The sequence below is a fragment of the Calliphora vicina genome, chromosome 4 (assembly GCF_958450345.1).
Source record: "Calliphora vicina chromosome 4, idCalVici1.1, whole genome shotgun sequence".
NCBI classification, from domain to species: domain Eukaryota; kingdom Metazoa; phylum Arthropoda; class Insecta; order Diptera; family Calliphoridae; genus Calliphora; species Calliphora vicina.
Genome location: NC_088783.1, coordinates 36,911,716 through 36,929,726, shown reverse-complemented (window position 1 = coordinate 36,929,726; position 18,011 = coordinate 36,911,716). Strand labels below are relative to the sequence as shown.

The 18,011-nt window shown below is 27.5% G+C and overlaps 1 protein-coding gene across 1 annotated transcript in view; it reads right to left on the bottom strand.

Annotated features, from left to right (window-relative positions):
• Nucleotides 1-2,647: 2,647 nt before the first annotated feature.
• Nucleotides 2,648-18,011, bottom strand: part of Cda4 (chitin deacetylase Cda4) — a 105,496-nt gene continuing 90,132 nt past the window's right edge. Inside the window, exons 7-8 of the mRNA XM_065508213.1 lie at nucleotides 9,529-9,914; nucleotides 2,648-3,316 (exon numbers count right to left, since the gene is read on the bottom strand). Coding sequence (XP_065364285.1) covers nucleotides 2,983-3,316; nucleotides 9,529-9,914 — 720 coding nt within the window. The 3' untranslated portion in view covers nucleotides 2,648-2,982. The remainder of the gene's footprint in view (nucleotides 3,317-9,528; nucleotides 9,915-18,011) is intronic.

Genomic DNA, 18,011 nt, shown 5'->3' with positions numbered 1-18,011 from the left:
TCAAAATATCTAAATTCGATAATAACTTAGCGTTTAATCAAGAAAAGGACCTCCATCTGTGATCACTCATATTTCTGACCAAAAATCTATTTTTTTTTATATAAAAACTCAAAATATCTAAATTCGCTAATAACTAGGCCAATAAGCGTTTAATCAAGAAAAGTAGCTCGATCTGTGATCACTCATATTTCTGACCAAAAATCGGTTTTTCTGTATAAAAACTCAAAATATCTAAATTCGCTAATAACTAGGCCAATAAACGTTTAATTGAGAAAAGGACCTCCATTTGTGATCACTCATATTTCTAACCCAAAATCGATTTTTTTATATAAAAACTCAAAATAACTAAATTCGCTAATAACTTGGCCAATAAGCGTTTAATCAAGAAAAGGAGCTTGATCTGTGATCACTCATATTTCTCACCAAAAATCGATTTTTTTATAAAAAAACTCAAAATATCTAAATTCGCTAATAACTTAGCCAATAAGCGTTTAATCAAGAAAAGGACCTTCATCTGTGATCACTCATATTTCTGACCAAAAATCGATTTTCTATATAAAAACTCAAAAATCGTTTTTTTTTATATAAAAACTCAAAATATTTAAATTCACTAATAACTTTGCCAATAAGCGTTTAATCAAGAAAAGGACCTCCATCTGTGATCACTCATATTTCTGACCAAAAACCGATTTTTTTGGATAAAAACTCAAAATATCTAAATTCGCTAATAACTTGGCCAATAAGCGTTTAATCAAGAAAAGGACCTCCATCTGTGATCACTCATATTTCTGACCAAAAATCTATTTTTTTTTATATAAAAACTCAAAATATCTAAATTCGCTAATAACTAGGCCAATAAGCGTTTAATCAAGAAAAGTAGCTCGATCTGTGATCACTCATATTTCTGACCAAAAATCGATTTTTTTGTATAAAAACTCAAAATATCTAAATTCGCTAATAACTTGGCCAATAAGCGTTTAATCAAGAAAAGGACCTCCATCTGTGATCACTCATATTTCTGACCAAAAATCGGTTTTTTATATAAAAACTCAAAATATCTAAATTCGCTAATAACTTAGCCAATAAGCGTTTAATCAAGAAAAGGACCTTCATCTGTGATCACTCATATTTCTGACCAAAAACCGATTTTTTATATAAAAACTCAAAATATCTAAATTCGCTAATAACTTTGCCAATAAGCGTTTAATCGGGAAAAAGGACCTCCATCTGTGATCACTCATATTTCTGACCAAAAATCGGTTTTTTATATAAAAACTCAAAATATCTAAATTCGCTAATAACTTAGCCAATAAGCGTTTAATCAAGAAAAGGACCTTCATCTGTGATCACTCATATTTCTGACCAAAAACCGATTTTTTATATAAAAACTCAAAATATCTAAATTCGCTAATAACTAGGCCAATAAGCGTTTAATCAAGAAAAGGAGTTCGATCTGTGATCACTCATATTTCTGACCAAAAATCGATTTTTTATATAAAAACTCAAAATATCTAAATTCGATAATAACTTAGCCAATAAGCGTTTAATCCAGAAAAGGACCTCCATCTGTGATCACTCATATTTCTGACCAAAACCCGATTTTTTGTATAAAAACTCAAAATATTTAAATTCGCTAATAACTAGGCCAATAAGCGTTTATTCAAGAAAAGGAGTTCGATCTGTGATCACTCATATTTCTGACCAAAAATCGATTTTTTATATAAAAACTCAAAATATCTAAATTCGCTAATAACTTAGCCAATAAGCGTTTAATCAAGAAAAGGACCTTCATCTGTGATCACTCATATTTCTGACCAAAAATCGATTTTTTATATAAAAACTCAAAATATATAAATTCACTAATAACTTTGCCAATAAGCGTTTAATCAAGAAAATGACCTACAATGTCAAAATGAGCTCGATCTGTGATCACTCATTTTCAGACCAAAAATCGATTACTTATATAAAAACTCAAAATATGTACATTGATTTACATGTATTCTGTTGTTGCAAGGCTTAGGTTTTTGACAACAAACGTATGTGCTTTGTCTCTAAGTAGCGCTTCTATGTATATTTTATTCTAAATTATCATTCAACAATAATTTTTTTTTAACTTTTTTTTACCCTTTTCAAAGTATTTTTTATACTTGGACAGAACAGCGTCTGTCGGGTCAGCTAGATCCATATAATTAATAATATGATAATGCAATTTTGCAGTAGAATAAATATTTTACCAAAATATAAAGCAAACTATATTTGAAATGCATTCTTTTACACTTCTGCTTCCAAATATTTTCAAATTAAAAGTACGTTGACACTTTTTATTCTAATATTTGTGGTTTTTCATTGTATGCTCTTTATCTAAAGTCTGTGTGTGAAAAGCAAGCGCTCAATTGTCTCGAAGGCATGATTTTAGTCTTAAGAGAACAAAAATAAAATAGATTTATTTTTGTTATGCAAATATTTGTTTGTGGTTTCATCTTCTTCTTATAATCATTGGGGTTAATAAACAGTTGAAAGAAAAAGATTATTATTTTCTTTTGCCGTGTTAAAAAGGTCGGTCCCAGCTGTTCTACTAAAGGTGTAATAATGAAAGGCTCCAATGAAGGAATATTAAAAAAGCAAGAAATAAAAAGAAGGAAACATCTTGGTGTTTTATATAAAAAAAAGTAAAATTTATTGATAACTTATTTACTAACAAAGTTGACACGGATTTTTGTTCTTGTGGTTGTGGTTAACTTAAAAACTAGTTTATATTTTTTTTTAAAAAGAAATTAAAATTTAAACAAAATTATAAAAAAAAATTCAAACAACAGAAGAATAGGATTGGAAATAAACAAACAAAAATATTTAAAAAAAAATAGTTTAACAAAAAATATAATCCTGGCACATTTGTTTGTGTTGCAGCAAATAAATACGCCTCATTGGATGTAAATCTTATAATTTTTATAGGAAAAGTTTTTTTTAGTGTTTAGTGGGTGTTTAGTTTTCATCTACACTTTCGCCATCGGCTTCCTGTACGGGTCCTGAGAAGATATAACTATCACGTCCTTGTATGCCAGTACCAGCAGCATCACCCAACCAAGGATAAACATTGGGACATTCGCGACATGTCTCCATGTAGCGGGTGTCGGTAACATTTTGTTCGGGAATTTTAAACGACAAAGCACAGGTGTTCCAAATGTTACAGGGTTTGGGAGCTACAGCTACACTTTTGTCACATTTCCATGATTCAATGCTGGGCACATCACGCATTTCTTTGGGATCGGTCATGTATTGCAACATTTGGGTGACGGTCAAGATGTATACGTCGGGACTGTAAAGAGAAAAGAGAAGAATTTCGTAAACAATTTAAATTTATTTAACATTTTGTTTATAAATAAGTATCATGGGTATGTTGTTCAATTTAAGACTGTTTAAGATTTCCAAACTACAAAACTGAAAATAATAAGATTCACCTGGAATGTTTTTCATATTTCTAAGCAGTTTAGTATTAAAAATCTGCATTATTGGTTCAGTAGATCCGAAGTTATTAAACAAAATATAAGACTACCTCAAAAAAATGTTGATCAAAACTTTTTCAACATTGTTACTGTCATGTTATTGTAATGAGTTCATGAGTTGCATGTATATAAATAGGAATGTTGTAGATTTTCTGTTGAGAGGGGTACAATTTGTGTAAATGGAGGATATTTAAGATTCATTATAGCTGAATTCTGAGTTCTAACTTGCATTTAATTCTATTTTTCTTTCCTTGCACTGTCAAGACTTTTTTCCGTTCTAAGTCATTCTTTAGTTTTACTCATTCATTTTGAATTACTCTTCTGTTTTACCGCTATTTGCCTTTAAAGATTTATTTTACATTTTATTTCCTCTACTACAGCTGTCAATAATGTGTTGCCCCGGAACAATGGCAATGCAAAGGCTCTATCTGGCTTTTGTTTTTTTGTCTGCCATCTTGTACGAGTATGTCCAAAAGTTTTCTTTATCATTTTAAACTTTTTTTTTTTGTATATTTTTCTGCACTAATTAAAAATTCCAACGAAAAAATTTAACTTTGCTTTCTATTTCTCCATATATACACTACTTAATGCGCTAATACCAACTTGTACTTCTTCTACTATAACTTTTATTTGCCATTATTTTGTACGACAATTGAAGGACTGATGGCTGCATTTTAGTTATTCAAATTCTTGTTTGTTGTCTTAGAAAAAGGAAGTGTATGCAGCAAGAAAATAAGCCAAAGAAATTACAATCAATACGGTACAAAAAGTAAAGGAGAAAAACAAAAGCTTCAAGGATGTGAAAATGAAAACTTTAAGTAAAGTAAAATAATATAAATTTATTCAAGCATTCAATTATTTTTGGTTTCCACCTAATGGGAATTGTGAAGTAAATGGATGGCTGTTGGCTTTTAATGCGATTGGCACAATAATAATTTAACTAAAAAAAGTATTTTCTATGACTTTGTACTTTATATAAGAAGTTTGGGTGCTAATGAAAATAATTTAGTTTAATGTCTATACTTATAAGGTATAATTGGTTAGTAATAATTTAAGGCCGTATTATTGGCTTAAATTTAGAGAAATATTTAGATTTTGGATCTATAATAGAATAACAATTTTATAAAAAGTCTTCGTTGTAAAAAACTTTTTATATAAAAACTTCGAATGAGAACTTATGATTCTTTTGCTAAAAAATTTAAAAAGCTTTTCTTTTAACAACTTGGGAAGCTTTTTTATAACATAAAGAAGAGGTTTGTATATAAAGAACTTTAGAAGCTTTTTTTATAAAAAGCTTTAAATGATTCTTTACATAAAGTTACTCAAGTATTTTATAAAAAGCTTTATGAAATCTTAAACATTTTTGCTTATGGAATCATAGGCATCATTTTCCTAAAAAAATAAACGAAGATTGTTGATAAATATTAGCTTTTTTAGAAATAGAATTCCCTGTGAAAATGCTTTTTTTTATTAAAACTTGGAAGCATTTTAATGAAATCTTTAGAGTTTTTGCCTTAAAGACTTAAAAATCTTTTTGTTAAAAAGCATAGCAAGCTGTTTGTGTTTCATAATAAAGAGCTTTAAAAGCTTATTTCCAAAAAAGCTTTTAATGTTTTTTTTTAAACAAAATTGGTTTTTGATAGAAAATTTGGCATAGGAATATTGTTGATAAAAAGCCGATGAAGTTTTTTATGAAAAAATGTTGGGTTTTAAAAAGCTTTAATAATCTAAGAAAGCTTTATGAAAAAAGCTTTTTTATTTTAAAAATTAAAAAAATGGAGAAAAAGCTTAAACAGTTTCATGAAAGTCTAGAATGCTTTTTTAAAAGCTCAAAGTGCGTGTGTTGAAAAACTTTAAAGCTTTTTAACGACAGAAATTTGGATAATAAGAAAAAAAATTTTTTTTTAAGCTTTAAATGCTTTTATTTATAAGTTCAAAATGCTTTTTTAAGCTTAAAAAGAAGTTGTTTTTAAAAACAAATTTTTAAGATCTCAAAAAATACTTGAAAATTGAAAAGCTTTATAAATATGAAAATTTTAAAAATAAATAAAAAATATGAAAGATTAAGTGGTTTTTCCCAAGAAAATTAGTTTATAAAATTCTTTATGAAAACAACTTTCAACAAAAAAGCTTTTTTAGAAGCTTTTTGATACAAGTATTTTTTAATAACAATACTAATATGCTTAAATCTTAAATAAAACGTTTCTTTATGGAAAGGCTTTAAATTTTAAGTTTCTTATAAAAAGGATTGAATTAATATTTGCTTAAAATAATTCTACCGATTTAAATAAATTTAAATTAACAACTTTAATTAATGGTTCCACTTTAGTATTTTTGTTTACCAAATAAACATTACAAGCCAAAGTTAACAAATTAAATACTTGTCACCAGTCCAGATAAAAAAATAAATAAAAAGTTACATTTATAATTTCCACAACTCACACAATCTGCACACTATGAAATCCGAAAAAAAGCGACAAAACAAAAATGTGAAAAAAACTTGTTTGAATGTTAAAAATATAATGTATTGTTTTTAATGCATGATTAAAAAATTAGTTTCATTCTAAAGTCATTCTTTTTTGTTCAAACCCCCCCAAAAAACAAAACATCTCTACACAGATTTAATTTGTTTAATCTTTTGACTTTTTTACAATTTATTTTTTTTGTCACTATTTTTTCAATTAGTTTCCAAATACTCTGCTGCTAATAAAAACTCTACATTAAAACGTATTCGGTTTAATTTATTTACTTGCTGTCTCATCATTATTGTCGTCACCCCCATATCCATTTCTTGCCTTTCCTATTTTTAACAGCAAATTATAAAGTTTTACACTATTGTTACTGATATTTTCATTTCATTAAGAATTACACCGGCTAGAGTAGAGTTTTGCAGCATGAAGAAAAAAAAAATCAGAAATTGAAATGAAAACAATTGCAAACAAAAATAAAATGACCGAGACACTGTTAAAGGGTATAAAAAATAATGGTAATTTTCTATATAGTCAAGCTGTCATTTTGAATTTTACGTAAAAACAGAAAAAAGGTAAAAAAAAGTTGAAAGTTTTGCAAAGGGAAAGGCTGCCATGTTTACCAATTTCGATTTTTTCAATGACAGTATGATTTGAAAGCTTTTGTTATTTTTATACCAAGAGCCTCAAAGTTATTTCGTACATCAAACGCATTTAAAAAGTGCATTTTTATAATGGAGCTTTTAAAGGTCTTCACCTACGTTTTGAGAATAAAGCTTTAGAAATGGTTCAAAAACCTTTAAGCGTTTGTTTATATAAGAAATATTAGGCCCTAATTTTGTAAATCACATCACCAAAGTGATATTTATATGGAAAGAAAAACAAAATTTCAAAAATTTTAAAAATTTGTTTTTGTTTTATATACAAATTCTTAACAGAACAAACGCACGAAAATTCAAGCGTTGATTGGCCTTTCATAATTTGAAAATTTTGTATACAAAACAAAACAAAAACAATTTTTTAAAATTTTTGAAATTTTGTTTTTGCTTTCCATATAAATATCACTTTGGTGATGTGATTTACAAAATTAGGGCCTTAAATTTTGGATTGCATTTATAATCTTGTGCTTTTTTTTAATAGTAAAGCTTTATTTGAATGATATTGAAAGATTTAATGGTATTTAGAATAACTTTCACTGTAGCTTCCAAAAACTTCCAAAGCTTTTAAATTGAAAAAATATATCAATAAAAAATAAAGCTAATTGGAAGCTTTTCATAATCATTTAAATAGACTGTTTTAAGCTTTAAGACTTAAATAATTTTAAAAGCTTTATATAAAGAAAGCTTAAAATAAATTTTTAGCTTTAAAAAACTTTTTTTTTAAAACTTAAAAGCTGATTTTTAAAAATATTATAAGCTTTTTTTAGTAAAAGATTTTTGTTGCAATATTTGAAAGCTTTTTTATTAAAAGCTTTAAAAGTAATTTTTATAAATTGCAAAAAAACTAAAAGAGTTTGTATAAAAAGCTTTAAAGCTTTATATAAATCTTGTTAAGTTTTTTAGGTTTTAAAAAGCATTTCTTAAAAAAAACTTTTTGAGAAGCTTTAAGATTATTTAAATTTTTTATTTATTTTTTTAATTAGCTTAAATTATTTTTGTATAGAAATTTTTATTTTCTATTAAAAGAAAAAAAGCTTTAGCAACTTTTGTTTAATTAGTTTGTTAGCCATTTTATTAAAAGCTTCAGCTATTTTTTTAAACTCTCAAGTAAACTTAAAAGCTTTTTGCTTAACAAATTTCCAAACAAAGACTTTAACTAATCTTTCATCAAAAGCGTTACAATTGTTCAATTATGATGTTAGTCAGAAGGTTCATATACCTTTTTTTTAAATAAAACAGTACAAATAAGTTCGAACAAGTAGGTGAAAATAACATTGACATAGTAGAATCTCAACTAACAAAAAAGGATCAAATTTAGAGTTTAGTGGTCTATATCAATATTTGCATTACATGAGGGACGAATATTAATCAGCTTTTTACTCAAACATAACAAAAATCAGAGTTTAGCAGGTTTAATTAATCTTTCATCAAAAGCTTTAAAATTGTTCAAGATTGAAAGCTTTTTTTATTAAATATTTCTAAAACGTGTTACAAATATTTTTTTTAATAAAATAATCAACAAATTTAAAAAAATTTTTAATAAATCCTAAGAGCTTTTATGCGGAAGGCGTTTACGGTTTATATAGATAGGTTTATATAAAGCTTAAGGAGATTTTTAATAAAAGAAATTTAGGTTTTCACGTGAAATTATTTGTTTATAGAAAAACAAGAAAATGCTTAAAATGTGGTTATAAAAAAGTTGAGAAACTTATTAAAGAGGCTTTTAATTTAAAGTTTAGAAGCTTTTAGTAAATATCAAAAGCAAATCCAAAAACTGTAGAGCTTTCCAGACATTATTAAAATAAACAACTTTTTGTATATAAGCTTTTTATGATTAAAAGCTTTTATTATATAAGATTTTATATAGAATTTTTTTATATAAAAAATTGTGGATGATGTTTTTAAATGACATTAAAAACTTTGTGTATGCTTTTTTTAAAAGCTTTAAATAATGTTCACTGTTTTAGTAGAAAAATCTGAAGCGACATTTTGTCTTTGGCATTCATCTCCTTTGATGATTATACAAATGAGTATAAAAAATAGTTAATTTTCTACCATGTCCATAATACAATTGTTTTAAATCTCATATACAAAACATTTTTACAGTTTTTAATTTATTTTTTTTTATTTAAAAAAATAAGATTATTTTTTCAACACTTTTTTCCCCCTAACTGCTCATTCTCATTTCATGTAAAGTTTTTTTTTTGTTTTTGTAAAAACCATTCATTACCTCAACCAATTTTGTTGGTAAGATGAGATGGTGATGAGAATGACGATGATGATGAGGATAATAGAGGAAAAGCAGGAGAACAAAAATACGAGAATCCATGTAGAAAAACTGCGATATTATCTCATAGCATAACTTTATTACGGAAGTTTGCTTGGCAAACACCATTTTAACATGGCGGCTTTTGGTCGCTATATCCGGCATAATCTATATGTATACATAAATGCTCCTCCTTACTTCTTACAGCTTTTATATAGACATCCTTACAATATTTAACTACATGATTTTTTATTTTATTTTTTTACTTTTCTTGCAGGTGGTTTCATTTCATTTTATTTCGTTTTTCATTTGTTGGCGTTGTTTTTTTGTGTGTGAATTGGTAAGTTTTCTTTTATTTTTATTTAAAAAAATTAAACTTTTCTCATTAAAACGTGCGAGTTGGAGTTTACATAGGATGTAGTATATTTTCATCTGTTTTTTTTTGTTGTTTTAAGTAATATTACACTGGCCAGTTATTTACACAATTTAGCTGGGGTTTTTTTTTCTTTTCCCTTTTAGTTTTGTTTACAAAACAAGAGTTTGTGCGAGTTTTATGTTTTTTAATCAAATTGAGAATTAACTGAATATAATTTCTTTTCAGTTTTAGTTTTACGAAGCATTAAAATACTTACAGTTCTAAAGCCCAATCCAAGAATTTGTGTAAACCATTTTCCAATGGCTTAGTTTGGAACCAATTTGTATGGAATGGCATCATGTAGGGAGCCTTGTTCTGTTCATAGTAACGTGAGAAATCTTCTTGCAACCATTCGACTACTTCATTTTCATCCAAGTTGTGCAAGACACACTGATCCATATAGGGGCAGTGACCACCTTCGAAACCTTCTACGTAGTGAGTGTTGAGGGGAACTTCCCAGACACCGGGGAAAGTTTTTGAGGGGCAGGTACCACTCTTGCATTCGTGAGAGATTTTGTAGTCCAAAGTGTAGGGCCAGACGGGCACGGGTACTGGGGGCACGGTAATGGAACTGTCATAAATGTAACCGAAATCTTCCAAAACCTAGAATAAAAGAAAAATATAATTTTAGAAAGCTTTTAAAGTTTTAAGGGGGAAATGCTTTTAATCTTCAAATATATTTAACAAAACCTTATTGTTTTATGAATTTGAAATCTATTTATGTAAATTTATTATGCAAAAAATAAGAAAAGTTTTATTACTTTGGATTAATTAAATGTGAATCTTTAAAAAAATTTAATTTTAAACTTAATTATGGGTATTGAATGAACCTTTCGACTTCAAGTCTGTATGTTTGAGTATGTTTTCATTGCCATAAACAAATACATACATTTGTTTTTGTTTAACCAGCGTCCAAAGTTTGTATTTGCTTCTGATGTTGTTGTTGATTTTAATTTCTTTGTTTATTAACTTAAATGCATACAGACAAGCCCACACTTCTACGTGCAGTGATAGCTGTTCAATGCGGCTCCTTTGCATGAAACTGGTGACAATAATGATGATGTTAATCAGGGAAATATATAACGAAGTGTTCATATACCTTTTTTTAAATAAAACAGGACAAATAAGTTCGAACATGTAGGTGAAAATAACATTAAGACAGTAGAATCTCAACTATCAAAAGAAAAATCCAATGTAGAGTTCGCTGGTCAATATCAAAGTTTGTCTTACAAAGACCTGAGGGGCGAATATTAATCAGGTTTTTACTTAAACATTATACCAACAAAATGTTAAGTTCTCAATCTGTGGTTATCACTCATAGCCACCAGGAGCTGATTGATTATTCGAATGTTTAAAACACGAACTCTGTTTGTGCCGATCACTGAAGTAAACAAACATTGCATTCACTACCAAGATAACTTTAAACAAAGCTGGTTCATGTCGCCATAAAAAAATAGCTAGATTTAATCTAGCCGGAAGATCTAGCCATTTTATTTTGTCCTAGCCTTTTTTTTAATACTTTTCTTGAATATTTTTCGATTTTTTTAAAAATAAAATAGTATTTTTTTTATCAAATGACAAAGAAACAGTATTTTTAAACAAATTCGTCTGTTGATAATTTGATGAGAATATTATTCAGCCTAACTACAAAAGCCTTAAAGTCGACTCTAAGTCCATGAAGTTGACTATTATTTTAAATTTCGTACCATAAAACAAATTTCAAATGTATAAGTTGGAAAAAGTTTTGAAGCTTTTTTCAAATAAAAACAAAAGTTCTATTTTAAAATAAAGTCGACTTTAACAAAAATTAACTTTAAAATTTCTTTCATAGTTAGAGTGATTGGTTTTATGAAAACAGGCTTCGAAATTGTTTCGAAAGCAAACACATCAGGCATATTCAAAAATCAATTTTGCATTTCTTCAATGGATCCGATTTTGATTGTAAGTGGCCAGAAATTTGTTTAATTTATCAAAAAGGAAAAAAAAAATATTGATATTACAATCTTTATCCCCATTTTCTCAATCTCTGGTTACTTTTTGTAGTGACGATATACTGACAGTTCTTATACAAAAAATATATTAATTGGAAGTATATCGTTACGAAAAACGATAACCGGAGATTGAGAAAATGGGGGTTAATCTGCTAAACCCCATTAACTCGAAGTCGGTAAAAGTTATTTTTGAAAACTGTCAGAACGTAACCAGACTTCGTGGTAATGGGGGCAAGAAATGCAGTATTTATGAATTTGTATTCAGTTATTTTTGGGATTTAGCCATTTCTAGCCATTTTTAATTCAAAATCTAGCCATTTTCTGAGCTGAAGAGTTGGCAACCTTGACCAGGAGCGGAATGAGAAGAGACAACACGAATTTGAAAGTAATTTGGCAAAAATTGTTCATCCAAAATACAATCAAATCATTTTACGCAATTTTACCATACATTTATTAATATGGTATACAGTCTTTACGCCGAGCACTAACATCAATCCAGATGAACAATGCTTTTGTGGCTCAAGTCAAAACTATAAACAGTATATTGAAATTGCGTAAGTCCTTTAGGAATTGTTGATTTATTTCGGATTTGAGTTATATATTATTGAAATAGTTAAAGAACGCTTAGCTGTAGGTTAAATGTTTGTTTAAAAAGCTTTTTGCTGCTTACATAATCGTTTCCCAACTGTATTTATTTACAAGAGGCAAATGGTCTCCTCCACATCAAATTATAAATATTTATTCTTATGTACGCACACTATTTTTACATTATTTTATACTCGTTATATTTTTCCTTGTGTCGTATAATGTATTTTTAATTATCGATGAAAGTGTTATCAGCAAAATCGGTCCACAAATGGCTGAGATATGAGGAACAAATTTTGTACCTATTTTTTACCTATATTTGGATTACTAAGTCCTTAATATAGACACTTTTTTACCTATTTTCGACCTATATTTGGATTACTAAGTCCCTAATATAGACAATATGGATATCCAATGATATAAGACCATAGTAAGTTGGACCTTGGTTCAAAATCGGAAAAAATATTTTTTAACCCGATTTTTTTTTTCACCCAAAAAAGTATTAAAAAACCAAAAAAAATTTTAAAATTAAAAAAAAAATTAAATTTTTAAATAATAAATAAAAATTCGAAAAAAAAATTTTCCAAAAAATGAAAAAACAACTTTGGAAAAAAAAATTTTTTCTTTACCTAAAAATATTTAAAATTTGTATTTTGAAGTATAATTTGGTGAAGTATATAAGATTCGGCACAGCCGAATATTGCTCTCTTACTTGTTTATCTATATCTTGATTATAGACAGTATGGATATATAATAATAGATATTTGAAAGACCTTTTTAACGACTTATATAATGCCATAGTAAGCTGGCCCTACAATAGGTCAAAATCGGGAAAAATATTTTTTAACCCAATTTTTTTTTTCAACAAAAAAATTTTTTCGCCGCACAATTTTTTTCACTAATAAATTTAAAAAAACTTTAAAAATTTTAAAAAAAATTTTACCTAAAAAAGGTGATAAAAATGGAGATTCAGCCGAATGTAGCTCTCTTACTTGCTTATTATTATTGTACAGAGATTTCTCTCTCAAAATATATTAATTTAATCAAAGTTTAACATTACTAGAATTGAAAAAGGATCATTAGGACATCATTTGCTTAATTTGTAATACGCCCAAGAAATAATTTCATTACTTATATGTAACTAGATTCATTGAAGAATCAAAAAGTATCAATGAGATCAAGGACATTCTACAGTTGTATTTGCCTGGGTACCAGTATACTAAATTGTCAATGGGAACTGCATTCATTTACTAAATGGAAGCCTCACTTTTGAATGATGATTGGTGGGTGTTCCATTGTCATATGATGGCCCCAGATTGTGCGAAGTAAAAGGGGATTTGAGGTAGCTGATCAACTAGAGAATATGATGGAAGTGATCATCGGTCATTTCATATTCGGTATGAGATTTAATCTCCTGTATAAGTTGTCATAATGATAATTTTTGGTTGACCAGATTGAGGTACACTTATGTAATTATTATTTGAGCTGTATATTTCTCAGATTCCTTAGATAGTTACACTAGTATTGAATAGAAAATGAAAGAATAAACTCCTTGTCTGTTCATTTGCCTAGACACGCCTGTCATTGGTTAAAGTGTTGTTTGCAAAAAAAAAAAAATGAAAAAATATTCTTCATTAAACACATTAATTAAATACAAATGTATTACTCCTATAGAAAATGTTCGAGTATAAAATTGAGCAAGTAGAAAATATATGGCTGGATTTCATTTAAAATCGATTACTGCAGGCAAACACATTAGTTATAAACGAACTTTAAACCCAATTGAGTATGACCAGAATTTTAAGGAAATTAATTTGTAATTATAAAAAAAACAGTAACAGAATTTTGATAATTTTAAAAACTTGGCATCTTTCAAGGTTTTTACAATTTCGGGATAGACAATTAAATCAAAATTAATGATGATAAGCAATTCATGTTTTATGCATTAAAAGAAATTACTCATCACACAGTAATCATAACTGTAAGTTGATTGTAACGTCCGCTCTTGAGGCACAAACCTGCTTTCCACTGGAAAGCAGGTTTGTGCCTGTTTTAATCATAACTTTAATTTTCTCGTTTACAAATGACAATTTATACAGCATCTTTTTGGAAGTGCATTACATTCGTTTTTCCTAAGAACTTAAAAATTAATTTTAAAATCATTGTGACACAATTGTTTTATTTTTCATTTCAAAATATTCCTATCAAAAATTAAACAATCCATAACTATTCGTATTAACATTTTCTTCTCTGAATAAATCTCTTTTACTTTCCTTCCTTATAATTCATCTCATAAATTGCTGTAATGTAAATTCCCAGATAAATCTTGTAATCAAATGCATATTCTTCAACAACCCAATTAAACATTGATAAATAACAATTGTGATGTTTGTTTTATGAAAATAGATTCCTTTTTTTCCTAAAAATAACTTTCCATTCTAAGTGAATTTACTATTGTTGTTATCGTTAGAATTGTTTGCTCAAATTAAGCATTTAAATGCTCATCACTTTTTACATTTACACAAAAACTAATGACAATGTTTGTTAACATTGAATATATGTTTTGGGTTAAACTCAAAAAAAAAAAAAAAATAGAAACGTGGCTGGGTGAGGGCGAGAGGGAAAGGATATGTTGATGTGTTATAGTATCATTATGTATCTAGATATCTACATAAATATCTGTAATGATAATTAAGTTACATTTTTGAATGATACAAGGGCAATATGTAATGTACTCGTAACTGAACATGAAAATTTTGTTATCTATGTAAACACCCCATGTATGCATTTTCTTTTTGTGTACAATGTATCTATTCAAACCCACTCATCATACGTAGATAGATACTTACATTTTCATACAATATGGAATTGTGTTACTGACAAAAACACACGACCATAATAAATGTTGGAGTAAAGTTTGTATGAGAGTTCCTGGGTAGGGAAATCAAAATGTTATTAAAGTGATATTGGGACTACATTGCTTACAGGTTTTACATTAGTAAAACCTGAAGTTTTAAGTTTATCTGTAATATCTTTTAGTATGCATTACTTATAATCTTTACTAGTTACCCTATACATTACCTAGAATTAATGCTCTAACAACTTCAGTTTTATAGCTAGTTATTGGAGGACCAGCATCACCATTTCTCATTTATTAAAAAATAATGAAAGCTTATAAATTTTGTATGTATTTCATGTTTAGAATTTTGGCAGTTTTTATTTGATACCTATTTATTGTAGAACATTTTTTAACAATATTAATTTAATGGTCTGTAATGGCTGTTTGTAACATTCATCATGTTTATAAACATTTATCAACAATGATAGCACGCTGTTATTAACATTGTTTACAAGTATGACAACATTAACTGTGAATAGGGTTTTTATCCCGGGAATTCTCGGTACAAATTTCCCGGGAATTTTGCCAATTTTTCACTACCCGATTCCCGGGAATTTTAGTCGGGAATCCCGGGAATTAAAAACTGACGAAAATACATAGAAAACAAGTTAGAACTCTATTTTTTCACCAAAAAAACAGTAAAAAGTTTTTTACTTATCTATAATATCTTGGCAATAATTTAACAAAAATTTAATCATTCAAGGTTTGAATAAATTCTGTTATTAATTAACTTTAAAATTGATTCTGTTTAAACAAAGGCTTTGGAATGAATCTAAAAAAATTAATATTATGAATGAATTTATGGAATGAAAGGCTGATAGTTTTTAATTACCGATTAAGATTTTAGTGAATTAAGCTCAAATTTTATTAATTAATTCGAAGCACTGATATTTAATAATTATAACACTAAGTTTTTATATGAAATTTGGCTATAATATTCCTAATTTACAGTATTATTTTATATTTTGGGAATAGCCGGGTACCCGGGAATGTAGAAAAAAATTTCCCGATTTACGGGAATCAAACATGGTCGCGAAATTAAAAACTCTAACTGTGAAGCAGCTTTAAAAGCTCTAGGTGATCATTGCTAAAATAGAACATTCGAGTTTTTTCCGTTCATGAGACTTTCATGAGACTTCTAGAAGATAGCGCTATGTATATAAATAGTATCAGCGAGTTAAAACTAACATCAAATTTATTACCAGTGTATTCTTGTAAATTATAAATTCTTGTTAATTAAAAAAAATAAATTTTTTTATACAAAAATTTTTGAACCAAAAATTTTTTTTCACCTAAATTTTTTCACCAAATTTTTTTTAACCCATATTTTTGTTCACCAAAAATTTAAATAATATAATTTTATCTAGAAACATTTGTTTACATTATATAGAATGAGTCCTTTGTGGGTATTCAGGTACGTTGCAATCATAAGTTTGTTCTTCTCCGTAATTTATAATATAATGTCATACGTAATATAGGGTATAAAACAACAATAATTAAACACATAAATTCACACGATTTCCCAGCAAACATTAGGGGTAAATTGAGAACAGTTTTGGTATCTGATTAAGACAAAAGTGAGCCTATTGGTCAGTATTCAACTAAAAGGTTTACATATTTGGCTGATAAATAACTATATAAATAGTATAGAAAAAAACACAAACTAGAGGGCTTATATGTTTTCTTCGTGGATTTGAGTTAATTTTTTAAAAGCATTAGTCTCATGGCTTGTAAAAATACCACATATTACTTCGTTGGCTTAGTGTGCAAACGTGCAAAGTCCATTTTTTATGAAAATTGAGAATTTTATATACAACGCTAGAATAAGTAAAAATACACTGTTTGCAAAAACAAAGTTTAACTATTCTATTTTTTCAGTTGGTATGCAAACGTGCTAAGTCCATTTTATGCCAGAATTGCAAACTTATTATCTCAGTCAGATGGAATTGAGCATAACTATGAAAATAAAGATAAAATGTTATAAGAAAATATGCTAAGTTGATTAAAAATACAAAATAAGTAATAGAAAATGTCCCATGTTGCAAAAAAGTCGCCAATACACGTCTTCTAAACTCTGATTATTTATATAAATCATTTTCAAAATGTAATAAAACTAACATATTGCAAACATATTTAAAACCAAGGATCCTAGAACGTTTTTTATATCTCCTGTAGAATTTGTGAATTTGGGACTTAGCATGTTAGCACACTAAGCTAACACTTAACTTTTCCCTTTGTGCAAAAAAATTTAAAAATGTTCAATAAATTTGATAAAAAACAAGTGGAAGTGCTATATCCAGCTGTGCAGAATCTTATATACCCTTCACCAAATTATATTTCAAAATAAAAATTTAAAATATTTTTAGGTAAAAAATATATTTTTTTTTTTAATTTTAGTTATTTTTGTTAAATTTATTTGTGAAACAATTTTATGCAATAAAAAAATTTTGGTAAAAAAACTCGTGTTAAAAAATAATTTTCCCGATTTTTATCCATTGTATTGTAGGTGGGTCTTACTATGGAATTATATACGTCATTCGATATCCATAAATAGGTAAAAAATCGAGGTTGACGTTGTTTAATTTATTTGGGGGCTACGGAATCTATAACGACAGCGGCCAATATATGTACAGTGGGGAGCTCAAATGAGTACATGTTTCTATTTTGTGCACTTCTTATGGAATAAAAATAAAACTAATAAAGCAAATCCAAAAATTTTTTCTGTCATTTATTTTATGTCTAATATGTAACAAAATTAACTACAATTCAAAACAAAAAACATCCAGTTCTAAATAAAAAAACAGACAAAACTAAAATAACTCGCATGTACTCAATTTTGCACCCCACAATAATTTTAGGGAAGAATTGCATTTTTTAAAAAAAATTTCAAAATCCTTTATTACTTAAATAAAATTTTACACGCATTGGCATATTTTATATAAATTTTTCATTAACTTTTTTTGGAATACTCTCTCTCTCGTGCTCAATCCGCTGTTAAAGCTCGTACAAATTGGTAGGAGTTAATAGGTATTGTTTCAACCGCCAATTCACGATTTACTAAAAATTCTCAACAGGATTGAACTCAAGACATTGAGCTGATAACTGCATTAATAAGAAATTTTTCTAGGAACACCATTCTTTACAATTTTTGACGTGTGCATTGGGTCATCATCCTATTGAAAAATTACTTCTTCTGCAGGATTTCCTCTTTTATATACAAAAACG